Raw genomic sequence first — 20,166 nt, 5'->3', positions numbered from 1 at the left:
GAAGTGGGACCCCCCCCCCCCACATGTGACCCCATTTTGGAAACTACACCCCTCACAGAATTGAATAAGGGGTGCAGTGAACATTTACACCCCACTGGCGTTTTACAGATCTTTGGAACAGTGGGCTGTGCAAATGACACCTGTGGGGTGTAAATGCTCACTGTACCCCTTATTATAATACGTGATGGGTGTAGTTTCCAAAATGGGGTCACATGTGGGGGGGGGGGGGTCCATTGTTCTGGCACTATGGGGGCTTTGTAAACACACGTGGCCTTCAATTTCGGACACATTCTCTCTCCAGAAGCCCAATGGTGCTCCTTCTCTTCTGAGCATTGTAGTTCGCCAGCAGAGCACTTTACATCCACATATGGGGTATGTTCTTACTCAGAGGAAATGGGGCTACACATTTTGGGGGGCTTTTTTCCTATTCTCCCTTGTGAAAATGAAAAATGTAGGGTAACACCAGCATTTTAGTGCAAAAACATTTTTTTTTTCCATTTTCACATCCAACTTTAACGGAAATTTGTCAAACACCTGTGGGGTTTTAAAGGGGTACTCCTGTGGAAAACTTTTTTTTTAAATCAACTGTTGCCAGATAGTTAAACAGATTTGTAAATCACTTTTATTAAAAAATCTTAATCCTTCCAGTACTTTTTAGGGGCTGTATATTAAACAGAAATCCAAAAAAGAAATGCACTTCCTCTGATGTGATGACCACAGTGCTCTCTGCTGACCTCTGCTGTCCATTTTAGGAACTGTCCAGAGAAGCATATGTTTGCTATGGGGATTTTCTCCTTTTCTGGACATTTCCTGAAATGGACAGCAGAGGTCAGCAGAGAGCACTGTGGTCAGGACATCAGAGGAAATGCATTTCTTTTTTGGATTTCTCTTTAGTATACAGCCCCTAAAAAGTACTGTAAGGATTAAGATTTTTTAATAGAAGTGATTTAGAAATCTGTTTCACTTTCTGGCACCAGTTGATTGTAAAAAAAGAGTTTTCCACGGGAGTACCCCTTTAAGGCTCACTTTACCCCTTGTTACATTTCGTGAGGGGTGTAGTTTCCAAAATGGGGTCACATGTGGGTATTTACTGTTTTGTGTTTATGTCAGAACCGTGGTAAAAGCCACCCCTGTGCAAATCACCAATTTTGACTTGAAATGTACATGACACGCTCTCACTTGTGAGCCTTGTTGTGCGCCCGCAGAGCACTTTACGCCCATATATGGGGTATTTCTGTACTCAGGAGAAATTGCATTACAAATTTTGGGGGTCTTTTTTCCCTTTTACTTCTTGTATAAATTAAAAGTATGGGGCAACACCAGCATGTTAGTGTAAAAAAATGTTTTTTTTACACTAACATGCTGGTGTAGACCCCAACTTTACCTTTTCATAAGGAGTAAAAGGAGAAAAAGCCCCCAAAATTTGTATCGCAATTCCTCCCGTGTACGGAAATACCCCATATGTAGCCCTAAACTGTTTCCTTGAAATACGTCAGGGCTCCGAAGTGAGAGAGTGTCAAAGCGCATTTGAGGACTAAATTGGGGATCTGAATCCGCCACAAAAATACCCTATGGCAGTGTTTCCCAATCAGGGTGCCTCCAGCTGTTGCATGCCTTGACAGTCAGTGGCTGTCCGGCAATACTGTGAGTTGTTGTTTTTCATCAGCTGGAGGTTCCGTTTTGGAAACAGTGCCGTACAAGACGTTTTTTTTTATTGGGGAGGGGGGGGAGGGACAGTGTAACGGGGTGTATATGTAGTGTTTTACCCTTTATTATGTGGTAGTGTAGTGTTTTTAGGGTACATTCACACGGGCAGAGGTTTACAATGAGTTTTTCGCTGGGAGTTTGAGCTGCGGCGGAAAATTTGCCACCTCTCAAACTTGCAGCAGAACTCGCTGTAAACCCGCCCGTGTGTATGTACCCTGTACATTCACATGGGGGGGGGGGGGGCAAACCTCCAGCTGTTACAAAACTACAACTCCCAGCATGCACTGACAGACCATAAATGCTTGGTCAGCCTGTGATCGAAACGCGTCGCTAATAAAGAAGTTTATTTCCATCTCCGGGTACCAGCGCCTTCTTGAGAGGAACTTGTCTACATGTTTATCTTCATTGCTATCCACCGGATTGACGGACGTCACACTGGGTTGTTCCTCGTGGCAGCGGTTTCCCTCGATTTCCTGCACATAGACGCTACTGTAGGTGTTGTGCTCTGAGCGCAACACCTAGGGGTAAGAACCCATCTTTGCGTTAATTCTTTCATCTTAGTCAAACGGTCCTCACTAGGGGCGCACCTCTTGTTGTTTTTTCTTGTTTATATATTAGACCATAAATGCTGGGAGTTGTAATTATGCAACAGCTGGAGGCACATTGGTTGCGAAACACAGAGTTTGTTACTTAACTCAGTTACTTAAAACAGTGTGCCTCCAGCTGTTGCAAAACTAGAACTCCCAGCATGTACAGTCTCTCTGTGCATGCTGGGAGTTGTAGTTTTGCAACAGCTGGAGGCACACTGGTTGCGAAACACTGAGTTAGGTAACAAACTCGGTTTCACAACCAATGTGTCTCCAGCTGTTGCAAAACTGCAACAATCAGCATGCATTGACAGTCAAAGGGCATGCTGAGAGTTGTAGGTTTGCAACAGCTGGAGGCACACTACTACAACTTACAGCATACCCTTTAGTAGTCTGTGCATGCTGGGAGTTGTAGTTATGCAACAGCTGAATGCACACTTTTTCATAGACAAAATGTGCCTTCAGTTGTTGCATAACGACAACCCCCAGCATGCACAGACTACCAAAGGGCATGCTGGGAGTTGTAGATGGAACTCCTGCTGTTGCAAAACTACAACTCCCAGCATGCCCTTTGGCTGTGCATGCTGCAAGTTGTTGCCACCGCTCCTGCCACAGGGACTGCTGCCACCGATCCTGACCAGGGGAAGGTAGGAGACCTCCAGCGGCGCCGATCGCCGCCATCTTTGTTGTCCCGATTGCCACCCAGCAGATCCGTTCCGGACGATCAATCATGTGATTGTGAGGCGGCACCCGTGCCACCTCACTCCTGCTGTGTAAGGGTGAATGGGGCTCTCTCGGACAGCCCCATTCACCCTTTTTTCCGGGTCACCAGAGACCCGATTGACCAAGAAGAGCCGCAAATCGCAGGTCTGAATTGAATTGATCGCCGACATGGGGGGGGGGTCTCAGGACCCCCCAGGGGTTTGCACGGGGTGCCTGCTGGTAGATATCAGCAGTCACCCCGGTCCGGTCCCCACCCGGTGAGCGGCTGGGACCGGAATTCCCATGGGCGTATGGATACGTCCTGTGTCCTGAAGAGGTTAAATCAACTGGTGCCAGAAAGTTAATCAAATATGTAAATTACTTCTATTTTAAAATCTCAATCCTTCCAGTACTGATCAGCTGCTGTATGCTCTACAGGAAGTTGTGTGTTTTTTTACCGTCTGACCACAGTGCTCTCTGCTGACAACTCAGTCCATGTCAGGAACTGTCCAGAGCAGGAGAGGTTTGCTATGGGGATTTGCTCTGGCTCTGGACAGTTCCTAAAATGGACAGAGGTGTCAGCAGAGAGCACTTTGGTCAGACTGAAAGAACTACACAACTTCCTGTGCTGATACAGCAGCTTATAAGTACTGGAAGGATTAAGATTTCGAAATAGAAGTCATTTACAAATTTGTTTAACTTTCTGGCACCAGCTGACTTTAAAAAAATTCCACCGGAGTATCCCTTTAAATTCACGTCTCCTTTTTCCACTAAAGACATATTTTTTTAAATGTTTTTCTTTCAGACAATAAAATCCAGGTCTCCCCCTACAGTAAAGAGATAACAGGGAATATCACCTCACAAGCCTCTTCCTGCATCCAATACATGTAATATAAATATCCCATATGGGGAGTGGGTGACACTCAGGCCAAATTGGTTGGAAACAGAAACATTTATAGGGAATCTATATCGCTGCATTCAGGATAAAAAAAGAGAAGTTATAATGAATCAAAGGCATTAATTTCCTACACAGAAAAGTGACCCATGAAATGTTAATATGAAGACAAATAAACCGTCCCCAGATTTATTACTCCCTATAGTCCGCAGCTTTTTGCCATAAAGAAGATTATGAGAAAATATCGACCTATTTTAGGGCCGGACTCCGATTAGAAGGAATTTTCTTTGAATCAGCTGCAAGCAGTAGCCAAACGGGGCCCCTTTCTGGGTTCTAAGGTTTCACCAAGTATTTCTGTAGATCCCAGTAAGAAAAAAACGCAACCAAGTTGGTTAAAGGGGTACTCCGCCCCTAGACATGTCTGATCGCGGGGGTCCAGGTGCTGGGGACCCCAGACATCCGATGCATGGAGCGAACTTTGATCTGTGTCGGATGACTGGTGATGCGGGCGGAGGTTCATAACGTCAAGGTCACGCAAGTCTATGGACTTGCATTGAGGGGGTGTGGCTGTGATGTTATGAATGGGGCGTGACCGCGACGTCACGAGCCTCCGACGTTCTAAACGAACGCCGGGTGTAGCAGGGAGATTGCTTGGGTCCAAAGTGCCGGGACCCCAGAGATCAGACATCTTAACCCCTTTCCTTTGGATATGGGAAGAGATGTCTATGGGCAGAGAACCCCTTTAAATTTCCTGGGTAGCTGGAAATGTGCATAGTCAGTGCATTATGTGCGGCCATAACGAGTGTCAGATAGAGTTTACTCTTTTAGTGAAGAAATGACATTAATGTTGATACTATGAATGTTCTATATTTATCCACATGAACCACCTGTCACTTACAATACGTAGGCTGCACTTCTAATGCACTAAACAGTAGGATCAGGAGGCAAATCTCTCATACAAAAGGGTCTCAATTTAATGTGTCCTCCATATCCAGACATTTTAGGGATGTACATAAAGGGGTTACGACATCTTTGGAAATTATGGGTATAAAAAAAGTCCACGGACCTCCTAGGGGAGGGGACACCAGACGGATGCTCTTGAATCGAGACTCATTTTGGATTTTACAATCGGACACTCGGCAACCGCGATGAATATAAGGCAAGGAGTGTTACACGTCTTTTTTCCACTCCCCTTTAGAGTTACATAGTTACATAGTTAGTTACATAGTTAGTATGGTTGAAAAAAGACATACGTCCATCAAGTCCAACCAGGGGATTGAAGGGAAGGATGTAAGGGGATAAGGGAAAGGGATGTAGTTTTATAATTCTGCATAAGCATTAATGTTATTTTGTTCCAGGAATGTATCTAACCCTGCTTTAAAGCTGTTAATTGTTCCTGCTGTGACCAGTTCCTGAGGTAGACCGTTCCATAAATTCACAGTCCTCACGGTAAAGAAGGCGTGCCGCCCCTTTAGACTAAACCTTTTCTTCTCCAGACGGAGGGAGTGCCCCCTCGTCCTTTGGGGGGGTTTAACCTGGAACAGTTTTTCTCCATATTTTTTGTATGGGCCATTAATATACTTATATACGTTTATCATATCCCCCCTTAAACGTCTCTTCTCAAGACTAAACAATTGTAACTCCTTTAATCGCTCCTCATAGCTAAGATGTTCCATGCCCCATATTAGTTTAGTCGCGCGTCTCTGCACCCTTTCCAACTCCGCAGTGTCCCTTTTATGAACAGGCGACCAAAACTGAACAGCATATTCCAGGTGAGGCCGTACCAATGCTTTATAAAGGGGGAGTATTATGTCCCTGCCCCTCGAGTCCATGCCTCTTTTTATACATGACAATATCCTGCCGGCTTTGGAAGCAGCAGCCTGACATTGCATGCTATTTTGTAGTCTGTGATCTACAAGTACACCCAGATCCTTCTCTACCAGTGACTCTGCCAGTTTAATCCCCCCTAAGACATACGACGCATGCAGGTTATTAGTACCCAGATGCATAACTTTACATTTATCCACATTGAACCTCATTTGCCAAGTGGATGCCCAGACACTTAGTCTATCCAAGTCATCTTGTAACTTATGCACATCCTCTATAGACTGTACTGTGCTACAAAGCTTGGTGTCATCTGCAAAGATAGAAACAGAGCTGTTAATACCATCCTCTATATCATTGATAAATAAATTAAACAGCAGCGGGCCCAGTACTGAACCTTGGGGTACACCACTAATAACCGGGGACCAATCAGAGTACGAATCATTTACCACCACTCTCTGGGTACGATCTATGAGCCAGTGTTCAATCCAGTTACAAACTAAAGTTTCCAAGCCCAAGGACCTTAACTTACCTGTCAGATGTCTGTGAGGGACAGTATCAAATGCTTTGGCAAAATCCAGAAACACTATATCCACAGCCATTCCTCTGTCAAGGCTTCTACTCACCTCTTCTGTGGTAATTTAATTTTTAACTATGTATAACTAAATTTATGTTACATAATTCTACATATTTTATATAAACTTTTTCTGAGGGTGATATTACAGGTTATATTGTGTATTTCATTGGTGTCTTTCCATGTTCTTCATTTTTCTTCTTTTTTGTACTGTCACGATGCCGGCTGGCAGGTAGTGGATCCTCTGTGCCAGAGAGGGATTGGCGTGGACCGTGCTAGTGGATCGGTTCTAAGTCACTACTGGTTTTCACCAGAGCCCGCCGCAAAGCGGGATGGTCTTGCTGCGGCGGTAGTGACCAGGTCGTATCCACTAGCAACGGCTCAACCTCTCTGGCTGCTGAAGATAGGCGCGGTACAAGGGAGTAGACAGAAGCAAGGTCGGACGTAGCAGAAGGTCGGGGCAGGCAGCAAGGATCGTAGTCAGGGGCAACGGCAGGAGGTCTGGAACACAGGCTAGGAACATACAAGGAAACGCTTTCACTGGCACGATGGCAACAAGATCCGGCAAGGAAGTGCAGGGGAAGTGAGGTGATATAGGGAAGTGCACAGGTGATAACACTAATTGGAACCACTGCGCCAATCAGCGGCGCAGTGGCCCTTTAAATCGCAAAGACCCGGCACGCGCGCGCCCTAGGGAGCGGGGCCGCGCGCGCCGGGACAGGACTGACGGAGAGCGAGTCAGGTACGGGAGCCGGGGTGCGCATCGCGAGCGGGCGCTACCCGCATCGCGAATCGCATCCCGGCTGGAGGCGGTATCGCAGCGCCCCGGGTCAGTGGATCTGACCGGAGCGCTGCAGTGAGGAGAGTGTAGCGAGCGCTCCGGGGAGGAGCGGGGACCCGGAGCGCTTGGCGTAACAGTACCCCCCCCCTTGGGTCTCCCCCTCTTCTTAGAGCCTGAGAACCTGAGGAGCAGACTTTTGTCTAGGATGTTGTCCTCAGGTTCCCAGGATCTCTCTTCTGGACCACAACCCTCCCAATCCACTAAAAAAAAGGTTTTCCCTCTGACCTTTTTAGATGCCAGAATCTCTTTGACGGAGAAGATGTCCGAGGAGCCGGAAACAGGAGTGGGAGGAACAGATTTGGGAGAGAAACGGTTAATGATAAGTGGTTTAAGAAGAGAAACGTGAAAGGCATTAGGAATACGAAGAGAAGGAGGAAGAAGAAGTTTGTAAGAGACAGGATTAATCTGGCACAAAATTTTGAAAGGACCAAGATAGCGTGGTCCCAACTTATAGCTAGGGACACGGAAGCGGACATATTTAGCGGAGAGCCATACCTTGTCTCCAGGGGAAAAAATGGGAGGAGCTCTTCTTTTCTTATCCGCGAACTTCTTCATGCGTGATGAAGCCTGTAAGAGAGAATTTTGGGTCTCTCTCCATATGATGGAAAGATCACGAGAAATTTCATCCACAGCGGGCAGACCAGAGGGCAAGGGGGTAGGGAGGGGGGGGAAGAGGGTGACGGCCGTACACCACGAAAAATGGGGATTTGGAGGAAGATTCAGAGACTCTGAAGTTATACGAGAATTCGGCCCATGGTAGAAGATCTGCCCAGTCATCCTGGCGGGAGGAAACAAAATGTCGTAAATAATCACCCAAGACCTGGTTAATTCTTTCTACTTGTCCATTGGATTGAGGATGATATGCAGAAGAAAAATTTAATTTAATCTTGAGTTGTTTACAGAGAGCCCTCCAGAATTTAGACACGAATTGGACGCCTCTATCCGAGACGATCTGCGTGGGCAACCCGTGAAGACGAAAAATGTGTACAAAAAATTGTTTAGCCAACTGAGGCGCTGAAGGAAGACCAGGAAGAGGGATGAAATGTGCCATTTTGGAGAATCGATCAACGACCACCCAAATAACAGTGTTGCCATGGGATGGGGGTAAGTCAGTAATAAAATCCATACCAATCAGAGACCAAGGCTGTTCGGGGACAGGCAGAGGATGAAGAAAACCAGCGGGCTTCTGGCGAGGAGTCTTATCCCGGGCACAGATAGTGCAGGCTCGCACAAAGTCCACAACATCCGTCTCCAGAGTCGGCCACCAATAGTAGCGAGAGATGAGTTGCACAGATTTCTTGATGCCCGCATGACCTGCGAGATGGGAAGAGTGGCCCCATTTGAGGATTCCGAGGCGTTGGCGTGGAGAAACAAAGGTCTTTCCTGGAGGAGTTTGCCTGATGGAGGCTGGAGAAGTGGAAATCAGGCAGTCAGGAGGAATGATGTGTTGCGGAGAGAGTTCAACTTCAGAAGCATCCGAGGAACGAGAGAGAGCATCGGCCCTAATGTTCTTATCGGCAGGCCGAAAGTGAATTTCAAAATTAAATCGGGCAAAGAACAGAGACCACCTGGCCTGGCGAGGATTCAGCCGTTGGGCAGACTGGAGGTAGGAGAGGTTCTTGTGATCGGTGTAAATAATAACTGGAAATCTTGATCCCTCCAGCAGATGCCTCCATTCCTCAAGTGCTAATTTAATGGCTAGAAGCTCTCGATCCCCGATGGAGTAGTTTCTCTCCGCCGGAGAGAAGGTCCTAGAAAAAAAACCACAAGTAACAGCATGCCCGGAAGAATTTTTTTGTAGAAGGACAGCTCCAGCTCCCACAGAGGAGGCATCAACCTCCAATAGGAAGGGTTTAGATGGGTCAGGTCTGGAGAGCACGGGAGCCGAAGAAAAGGCAGACTTGAGCCGTTTAAAGGCGTCTTCCGCTTGAGGAGGCCAAGACTTGGGATCGGCATTTTTTTTGGTTAAAGCCACGATAGGAGCCACAACGGTAGAAAAATGTGGAATAAATTGTCTGTAATAATTGGCGAACCCCAAAAAACGTTGGATAGCACGAAGTCCGGAGGGGCGTGGCCAATCTAAGACGGCAGAGAGTTTGTCTGGATCCATTTGTAGTCCCTGGCCAGAGACCAAGTATCCTAGGAAAGGAAGAGATTGGCATTCAAACAGACATTTCTCTATTTTGGCATAGAGTTGATTGTCACGAAGTCTCTGAAGAACCATACGGACATGCTGGCGGTGTTCTTCTAGATTGGCAGAAAAAATCAGGATATCGTCCAGATATACAACAACACAGGAGTATAAAAGATCACGAAAAATTTCATTAACAAAGTCTTGGAAGACGGCAGGGGCGTTGCACAGGCCAAAGGGCATGACCAGATACTCAAAGTGTCCATCTCTGGTGTTAAATGCCGTTTTCCATTCATCCCCCTCTCTGATGCGGATGAGATTATAAGCACCTCTTAAGTCCAGTTTGGTAAAGATGTGGGCACCTTGGAGGCGATCAAAGAGTTCAGAGATGAGAGGTAGGGGGTAGCGGTTCTTAACCGTGATTTTATTAAGACCGCGGTAGTCAATGCAAGGGCGTAGAGAGCCATCTTTTTTGGACACAAAGAAAAATCCGGCTCCGGCAGGAGAGGAGGATTTACGGATAAAGCCCTTTTTTAAATTTTCCTGGACGTATTCAGACATGGCAAGAGTCTCTGGGGCGGACAGAGGATAAATTCTGCCCCGGGGTGGAGTAGTGCCCGGGAGGAGGTCGATAGGACAATCATAAGGCCTGTGAGGAGGTAGAGTCTCAGCTTGTTTTTTGCAAAAAACATCCGCAAAGTCCATATAGGCCTTAGGGAGACCGGTTACGGGAGGAACCACAGAGTCACGGCAAGGGTTACTGGGAACCGGTTTTAGGCAGTCCTTGGAACAAGAGGGCCCCCAACTCTTGATCTCCCCAGTGGACCAATCCAGGGTTGGGGAGTGAAGTTGAAGCCAGGGAAGTCCAAGGAGAATTTCAGAAGTGCAATTGGGAAGGACCAAAAGTTCAATCCTCTCGTGATGAGGTCCGATGTGCATTAGAAGGGGCTCCGTGCGGAAACGTATGGTACAGTCCAATCTTTCATTGTTTACACAATTGATGTAGAGGGGTCTGGCGAGACTGGTCACCGGGATGTTGAACCTGTTGACGAGAGAGGCCAAAATAAAATTTCCTGCAGATCCGGAGTCCAAGAAGGCCACAGCAGAGAAGGAGAAGGCAGATGCAGACATCCGCACAGGCACAGTAAGACGTGGAGAAGCAGAGTAGACATCAAGGACTGTCTCACCTTTGTGCGGAGTCAGCGTACGTCTTTCCAGGCGGGGAGGACGGATAGGACAATCCTTCAGGAAGTGTTCGGTACTAGCACAGTACAGGCAGAGATTCTCCATGCGGCGTCGTGTCCTCTCTTGAGGTGTCAGGCGAGACCGGTCGACCTGCATAGCCTCCACGGCGGGAGGCACAGGAACAGATTGCAGGGGACCAGAGGAGAGAGGAGCCGGGGAGAAGAAACGCCTCGTGCGAACAGAGTCCATATCCTGGCGGAGCTCCTGACGCCTTTCGGAAAAACGCATGTCAATGCGAGTGGCTAGGTGAATGAGTTCATGTAGATTAGCAGGGATTTCTCGTGCGGCCAGAACATCTTTAATGTTGCTGGATAGGCCTTTTTTAAAGGTCGCGCAGAGGGCCTCATTATTCCAGGGTAATTCTGAAGCAAGAGTACGGAATTGTACGGCATACTCGCCAACGGAAGAATTACCCTGGACCAGGTTCAACAGGGCAGTCTCAGCAGAAGAGGCTCGGGCAGGTTCCTCAAAGACACTTCGAATTTCCGAGAAGAAGGAGTGTACAGAGGCAGTGACGGGGTCATTGCGGTCCCAGAGCGGTGTGGCCCAAGACAGGGCTTTTCCAGACAGAAGGCTGACTACGAAAGCCACCTTAGACCTTTCAGTGGGAAACTGGTCCGACATCATCTCCAGGTGCAGGGAACATTGGGAAAGAAAGCCACGGCAAAACTTAGAGTCCCCATCAAATTTATCCGGCAAGGATAGTCGTAGACCAGAAGCGGCCACTCGCTGCGGAGGAGATGCAGGAGCTGGCGGAGGAGATGATTGCTGAAGCTGTGGTAGTAACTGCTGAAGCATAACGGTCAGTTGAGACAGCTGTTGGCCTTGTTGCGCTATCTGTTGCGACTGCTGGGCGACCTACGTGGTGAGGTCAGCGACAACTGGCAGAGGAACTTCAGCGGGATCCATGGCCGGATCTACTGTCACGATGCCGGCTGGCAGGTAGTGGATCCTCTGTGCCAGAGAGGGATTGGCGTGGACCGTGCTAGTGGATCGGTTCTAAGTCACTACTGGTTTTCACCAGAGCCCGCCGCAAAGCGGGATGGTCTTGCTGCGGCGGTAGTGACCAGGTCGTATCCACTAGCAACGGCTCAACCTCTCTGGCTGCTGAAGATAGGCGCGGTACAAGGGAGTAGACAGAAGCAAGGTCGGACGTAGCAGAAGGTCGGGGCAGGCAGCAAGGATCGTAGTCAGGGGCAACGGCAGGAGGTCTGGAACACAGGCTAGGAACATACAAGGAAACGCTTTCACTGGCACGATGGCAACAAGATCCGGCAAGGAAGTGCAGGGGAAGTGAGGTGATATAGGGAAGTGCACAGGTGATAACACTAATTGGAACCACTGCGCCAATCAGCGGCGCAGTGGCCCTTTAAATCGCAAAGACCCGGCGCGCGCGCGCCCTAGGGAGCGGGGCCGCGCGCGCCGGGACAGGACTGACGGAGAGCGAGTCAGGTACGGGAGCCGGGGTGCGCATCGCGAGCGGGCGCTACCCGCATCGCGAATCGCATCCCGGCTGGAGGCGGTATCGCAGCGCCCCGGGTCAGTGGATCTGACCGGAGCGCTGCAGTGAGGAGAGTGTAGCGAGCGCTCCGGGGAGGAGCGGGGACCCGGAGCGCTTGGCGTAACATGTACTATGAGCAGTTCCCTTCCCTTTTTGCCATTTCAGATTTCACCAGTGATATTCAGGGTGATCATGTGACTTGTAACTTTTAATATAAAAGCAGAGTTATTTTATTGTTTTGTATGTCCTGACTAAGGACCTAGTGTAGGTACGAAACGCGTCGGCTGTGTATGTTCTGTTTATCCATGACCCAATAAAGTTCTACAATTTTTTAATACAACCCTGGTGCTGTACGATACTCTTGTTGTACCTAAAGGAGGAGAGCGGGGGCCACAAAATGGAAGAGCGAACGAGCTCTAATAATCCAGACGAAGGAAAAGCTTTATAATAAGTGTGTAAATCCGGAAACACAAAACCGCCGTCTAATGTCTTCAGGGTGAGCGTCTATACGGGACACGTGGTCTCTTCTGAATCATAACAAAATTACTAAATAACCATCGGATAGAAGAGAAATAACAATTCCGTACTATGATAGGGACGGACTGTAAAAATATAAAATATTATTGGTAAATATAAGATTTAAGAACCTTTTCCCTTCCAATCCACGACATATATGGGAATTTACGAGCGTGTAACTGGGTCTTCAATCCGTGTAATAATGGCGCAAAGTGTGAAGTAAAGAGATCTTGTACCAGATGTGATCAGATCTCTAGGGATTTTATACCCCGGGGAGGACAAAGAAAAGGAAAATAATTACACCGATGTTTACTGAACCCGGGGGACGCTGAGATATTGACGACTTCTCATATAGAAAAATGGATTTTATGATCTGAGACCGAAAATAGACGTCAAGACGGGAAACGCTGGTCTAGGGTTTGTGATAAATAAAAGTATCTGCAGCGTCTTATGTTCAGAAGAGACGATCTTCAAGGGAGACGCGCGGATCCTGTCTGATGCCTTGAATTAAAGTCTCTATAATCATAATGAGAAGGGGGCGGGGACAACACTGACGCGTTACATTCCCTATATACAACGTCAGGGACAATATTACATTTATTATAAGTCCAGTGTGCGGAGATGAATATAAGAATAATAAATAATATAAGAAAGAAAACTTTTATTAACAATTGGTAACAAGTTTGGAGATGCAGTATATGATATATGTATAAATGTCAGATATCCTATGTACATGGTGAATATATAGATGTGTTATCTGCATCATTTATTGCTCTGAATTGGCTTCTCTCCTGTGTGAGTTCTTTTATGTTTAATAAGACTTGATTTGTGAGAAAAACATTTCCCACATTCTAAACATGAATATGGTTTCTCTCCTGTGTGAGTTCTTTGATGTGTAGCAAGATTTGATTGCTGAGTAAAACATTTTCTACATTCTGAGCATGAAAATGGCTTCTCCCCTGTGTGAGTTCTTTGATGTTGAACAAGACTTGATTTCTTAGTATAACATTTTCCACATTCTGAACATGAAAATGAATTATCTCCTGTGTGTGTTCTTTGATGTGTAACAAGATGTGAATGCTGAGTAAAACATTTTCTACATTCTGAGCATGAAAATGGCTTTACTCCTGTGTGAGTTCTTTGATGTCGAACAAGATGTGATTGCTGAGTAAAACATTTCCCACATTCTGCACATAAATATGGCTTCTCCCCTGTGTGAGTTCGTTTATGTTTAACAAGATATGATTTGTCAGTAAAACACTTTCCACATTCTGAACACGAAAATGGCTTCTCTTCTGTGTGAGATCTTTTATGCTGAACAACACTTGATTTCTCAGAAAAAGATTTTCCACATTCTGAACATGAAAATGGTTTCTCCCCTGTGTGAGTTCTTTGATGTTTAACAAGATCTGATTTATGAGCAAAACATTTCTCACATTCTGAACATGAAAATGGCTTCTCTCCTGTGTGAGTTCTTTGATGTATAACAAATTGTGATTTGTTAGTAAAACATTTTTCACATTCTGAACATGAAAATGGTTTCTCCGTGTGAGTTCTTTTATGTTTAACAAGATCTGATTTCTGAACAAAACATTTCCCACATTCTGAACATGAAAATGGCTTCTCCCCTGTGTGAGATTTTTTATGTTGAACAAGATGTGATTTCTTAGTAAAACATTTCCCACATTCTGAGCATGAATATGGTTTCTTTCCTGTGCGATCTCCTTGATGTCCAACACCCCTTCTGTGACCTTTTTTTCTCTTAACATCCTGTGATGAATGAGAAGACAAGACCTGTATATAAGGATGAGATGACAGATCTTGGCTGTGAAGGGCTGAGGGTGTATCTGGGATAATGGAATGTTCTTCATATGTATCTTGTGTGATATCATCATCTGCTTTATAATCTGAAGATATAAGATTCTCCTCTGATCTCCTGGTACAAGAATCTGCAGAGAATAACACAGATTTTATTAATCAGTATTAACCCCTTAACAACCCAGGAAATGTAACCTCTTGGGGACACAGGACGTACTCCCTGCATCCCTGATCCCTAAGGACTTAAACTGGTCCAGTTTAACGGGTTTAAACCGTACTCATGGGCGAAGAATGGGTTAAACCCGGTGGGTCCCGGTTGCTATGGGCAGCCAGGACCCACAGCTAATGCCGGGCACGGCCGATCGTGCCAATGCCTGGCATTAACCCTTTAGACGTCCCGATCAAAGTTGATTGCGGTGTCGAAAGTAAAAGAATCCCGGCAGCTCAGCTGAGCTGATCAGGACTATCGCGACAAAATCACAATGTCCCGATCAGCTTACCGGATGACGGAAGGGTGCTTACCTGCCTCTCCATCATCCAATTGGCAATCTACTGCTCCATGCCAAAAAAAAAGAAAAAAAAGGAAAAAAAAATGTAATAAAAAGTTAATTAACCCCTTCCCTTTTAAAAGTTTAAATCACCCCCTTTTCTCATTTTTTAAATAAAATAATGTAATAAAGAATAAAAATATTCATATATGGTATCACCACGTGCGCAAATGTCCGAATTATTAATATATAAGGTTAGCAAAACCGCACGGTCGATGGCGTACACTTAAAAAAGTTCCAAAGTCCAAAATTGTGCATTTTTGGTCACTTAATACCATAAATACCATATACCATAAAAATATTAATAAAAAGTGATCAAAAAGTCCCATCAAAACAACTACAAACTACACACGATGGCGCAAAAAATGAGCCCTCATACCGCCCCGTACACGGAAAAATAAAAAAGTTAGAGGGTCAGAAGATGCCAATTTTAAACTTACTAATTTTGGTGCATGTAGTTTATAATTTTTTTAAGTATTAAAATAAAATAAAACCTATATAAATTGGGTATCCCTGTAACCGTATGGACCTACAGAATAAATATAAGGTGTCATTTTTACCAAAAAGTGCACTGTGCAGGAACGAGAGCCCCCAAAATTTACTAAATGGTTATATTATAAAATAAGTAATGTCATTACAAAGTACAATTGGTGACACAAAAAACGAGCCCTTACATGGGTCTGTAGGTGCAAAATTTAAAGCGTTATGATTTTTAGAAGGGAAGGAGGAAAAAACAAAAATGCAAAAACGAAAATTTGCAGAGTCCTTAAGGTGAATATAGGCCCTAAGGGGTTAAAAGGCTACTCCGGGGGAAAACATTTTTTTTTTTTTAACTCAACTGGTGCAAGAAAGTTAAACAGATTTGTAAATTACTTCTATAATAAAAATTTGTCCTTCCAGTACTTCTTAGCAGCTGTACGCTAAAGGAAATTATTTTCATTTTTTTATTTCTTTTTTTGTCTTTACCACAGTGCTCTCTGCTGACACCTGATGCCCATATCAGGAACTGTCCAGAGCAGGAGAAAATCCCAATAGCAAACCTATGCTGCTCTGGACAGTTCCTGACACGGACAGAGGTGTCAGCAGAGAGCACTGTGGACAAGAAAAAAAAAAATTCCAAAGAAAAGTACTGGAAGGATTAAGATCTGGCACCAGTTCATAAAAAAAAAAAAGGTTTTCCACGGGAGTACCCCTTTAACTCCTTAACGACGAGCGCCGTAAATGTACGGCGCTGCTAAGTGCCAATTCGCGCACAGCGCCGTACATGTACGGCGCTGCATTTCTTGATCACTGTGTCTTCGGACGCGGTGATCGGAACAGGATGGCATCCCGGCATATCGCCCAGACCCGGCATATCGCCCTGAGAACCCACCCTTGTCGGCGATCGCCGTGATTCGCCGGTCAATTTTCCATGCTGATCGGGTCTCTGGTGACCCGATATCCCGGAAAATAGAGACAGCTCCGATCATCCTAAAGGGGGTGCAACCTCCTCCTATCCCCTGCGATTGGCCGATCAGCGAATTGCAGGGCACAGGCGTGGGGGGTCAAAGTTGAGATCCCCGCTCTGGAAGTCCGGGCAGAGCGGGGCAAAGATGGCGGCGGCGATTACTGGAGGCAGACAGCGGGGGAGTGGCGGCGGGGAGGACAAGCGGCAGCAGAATGCAGCAGTGAAAATCTGGTAAGTGATCTTCACTGCTGCATTGTAGTTTCACAACTACAACTCCCAGCATGCCCAGATAGATAAAGGCTGTCTGGGCATGCTGGGAGTTGTAGTTTTGCAACATCTGGAGGGCTACAGTTTGGAGACCACTGTATATTGGTCTCCAAACTGTGCACTTCCAGATGTTGCAAAACTACAATTCCCAGCATGCCAAGACTGTCCAGGCATGCTAAGCATAGTAGTTCGGCAACATCTGAAGGGCCAGATGTTGCAAAACTACAACTCCCAGCATGCCCTTCGGCTCTCTGGGCATGCTGGGAGTTGTAGTTTTGCAACAACTGGAGCCACACTGGTTGGGAAACACTTTATTTCCTAACTCAGTGTTTCCCAACCTGTGTGCCTCCAGCTGTTGCAAAACTACAACTCCCAGCATGCATTGACAGACCATGCATGCCGGGATTTGTAGTTTTGCAACAGCTGGAGGTACACTGGTACAGAAACACTGGGGTAGTCTGTTACCCAACTTAGTGTTTCCCAACCAGTGTGCCTCCAGCTGTAGCATAACTACAACTCCCAGCATGCACGGTCTGTCAGTGCATGCTGGGAGTTGTAGTTTTGCAACAGTTGGAGGTTTTCCCCCCCTCCCCACCCCCATGTGAATGTACAGGGTACATTCACACGGACGAGTTTACAGCGAGTTTCCCGCTTTAAGTTTGAGCTGCAGCAAATTTTCAGCCACAGCTCAAACAAACTCCCAGCGGGAAACTCGCTGTGAACCCCCGCCCGTGTGAATGTACCCTATAAACACTACACTAACACAAAATAAAGGGTAAAACACTACATATACACCCCCTACACTGCCCCCCCCACCCCCCAATAAAAATTAAAAACGTCTCATAAGGCAGTGTTTCCAAAACGGAGCCTCCAGCTGTTGAAAAAAAAAAAAACTCCCAGTATTGTCGGACAGCCATTGACTGTTCAGGCATACTGGGAGTTTTGCAACAGCTGGAGACACCCTGTTTGGGGAACACTGCCGTGTCCATCCCTATGAAGATCCCTAATTTAGGCCTCAAATGCACATGGCGCTCTCTCACTTCGGAGCCCTGTCGTATTTCAAGGGCCACATATAGGCTATTTCAGTACTCAGGAGAAATAGTCTAACAATTTTTTGGGGGCTTTTTCTCTTTTTACCCCGTATGAAAAGGTAAAGTTGGGGTCTACACCAGCATGTTAGTGTAAAAAAAAAAAAAAAAATTTACACTAACATGCTGGCGTTGCCCCATACCCCATACTTTTCATTTTTACAAGAGGTAAAAGGAAAAAAGACCCCAAAAGTTTGTAATGTAATTTCTCCTGAGTTCGGAAATACAGTGGTCCCTCAACATATGATATTAATTGGTTCCAGGAGAACCATCATATGTTGAAACCATCATATGTCGAGTACATATGTCTATGTAAAAATGGTACTTGGTTCTGCGGCCTCGGAACCATTGTATGTTGAATACATATCTCTATGGGAAACTGCTAATTGGTTCTGGGATGACTATTGTATGTGGAGTGTATGGGGAGTGTTTAACAAACCAGGGTGCCTCCAGCTGTTGCACAACCACAACTCCCAGCATGCATGTACAGCCATTGACTGTCTGGGAATGCTGGGAGATATAGTTTTGCAACAGCTGGAGGCACACTGATAGGGAAACATTGATGTATAGTGTGTATATGTATTTTATGTGATGTGTGACATTGCATACAATACTGTACAGTTCTTTAAATACCTTCAGGGGGGACAGAATGTCCTCCATTACCATCCTGCCAACTACAGCTCTATAGGAAAGGAAGGGGAGGGCAGCCAGCAGCTCATTGGATGCCTGCAGCAAGATGCTGCAGGCTATTGGCTATGGCTGCACTGGGGGGGGCGGGGCTTACACGGAGCTCACAGTGGAAGCCTGTATGAGTTAGCAGGACAGCATGTGAGTAACAGGAGGCAGAACGGGGCACACGGGGCACATTAAACAACTATCTGTCAGTTGCTGAAGTTATCAGCACTGTCAGATAGCTGTTTGTACGATGGCCCCGACACACAGCAGCATCATATGTCGATGCTGCCTTCAACATACGATGGGCTCTGAGAGGCCATCATATGTTGAAATGATCATATGTCGGGGCCATCATAAGTCGGGGGGTCACTGTACCCCATATGTGGGTGTAAAGTGCTCTGCGGGCGCACAACATGTACATTTGAGGTGATTTGCACAGGGGTGGCTAATAGTTACAGCAGTTCTGACAAACGCAAAAAAAAAAATCACCCACATGTGACCCCATTTTGGAAACTTCACCCCTCACGGAACGTAACAAGGGATATAGTGAGCCTGAACACCCCACAGGTGTTTGACACATTTTCGTTAAAGTTGGACGTGAAAATGAAAAATCAGATTTTTTTTTCACTAAAATGCTGGTGTTACCCCAAAGTTTTTATTTTCACAAGGGGTAATAGGAGAAAAAGCCCCCCAAAATTTGTAACACCATTTTTTCAGAGTATGGAAATACCCCATATGTGGATATAAAGTGCTCTGCAGGCGAACTACAGGGCTCAGAAGAGGAGGGCCATTGGGCTTTTTGAGAGAGAATTTGGCTGGAATTGTATGCCATGTGTGTTTACAAAGCCCCCATGGTGCTAGAACAGTGGACCCCCCCCCCCCCACATGTGACCCAATTTTGGAAACTACACCCCTCACGGAATGTAATAAGGGGTACAGTGAGCATTTACACCCCACAGGTGCCTAACAGATTTTTGGAACAGTGGTCCGTGAAAATGTAAAATGTAATTTGGGGGGCTTTTTCTCTTATTACCCCTTGTAAAAATGAAAAATTTGGGATTTTTCATTCTCAAGTCCAACTTGAGAATGCGTCAATCACCTGTGGGGTGTTAAAGGGGTTCTCCACCATAAGGTGATTTTACAACATACCTGGCAGGCAGTAATGGACATGCTTAGGAAGGATCTGCGCTTGTCTTGGGGCTAAATGGCTATGTTGGGAGATTACCATAACACTGTGGCTAGCTTTTTGTGAACTGGAATTTCCTGTTTGACTTTTTTTTTGACTACAAATCCCACAATTCCATTTTCCTTCCTCCCACACATCAGCCAACCCACCCATTGAAACAAAAGACCTGTGGTTTTCAATCAGGGTGCCTACAGCTGTTGCATTAGTTGCAGATTGAGCTCTCTCCCACCAAACGATCGCTCCACCCATTGAAGCCGACAGGCTCCCTGTCCTCAGCTGACTAGTGAGTCAGGTCTCGGCCGCATTGCAAGCTGGGAAAAATCTGAGACAACAGTCATTTTGTATGCTGTTATAAATACTGGGGTGAAAACCGTCACACACAGGTACAGACACTATATTATGGACTACACTAACTTTACAGCCCCTATAGCATAGTCAAATAAAAAAAAATCCTGGAATACCCCTTTAAGGCTACTAAACCCAATTGTTGAGTTCCTTGAGAGGTGTAGTTTCAAAAATAGTATGCCATGTGTTTTTTTTTTGCTGTTCCGGCACCATAGGGGCTTCCTAAATGTGACATGCCCCCCCCCCCCAAAAAAAAAAAAACATTTCAG

General features: G+C 46.0%; 1 protein-coding gene across 1 annotated transcript in view; it reads right to left on the bottom strand.

Annotated features, from left to right (window-relative positions):
- The window catches only part of LOC130298293 (zinc finger protein 585A-like), a 68,649-nt gene that overhangs the window by 27,866 nt on the left and 20,617 nt on the right, over positions 1 to 20,166 (bottom strand). Inside the window, exon 7 of the mRNA XM_056551224.1 lies at positions 13,306 to 14,472. Within this exon, the coding sequence (XP_056407199.1) occupies positions 13,306 to 14,472 (1,167 nt within the window). The remainder of the gene's footprint in view (positions 1 to 13,305; positions 14,473 to 20,166) is intronic.

The sequence above is a fragment of the Hyla sarda genome (assembly GCF_029499605.1).
Source record: "Hyla sarda isolate aHylSar1 chromosome 1 unlocalized genomic scaffold, aHylSar1.hap1 SUPER_1_unloc_8, whole genome shotgun sequence".
Lineage (NCBI taxonomy): Eukaryota > Metazoa > Chordata > Amphibia > Anura > Hylidae > Hyla > Hyla sarda.
The sequence above is the reverse complement of the archived record's forward strand: the minus strand, read 5'-3'. Positions and strand labels throughout refer to the sequence as shown.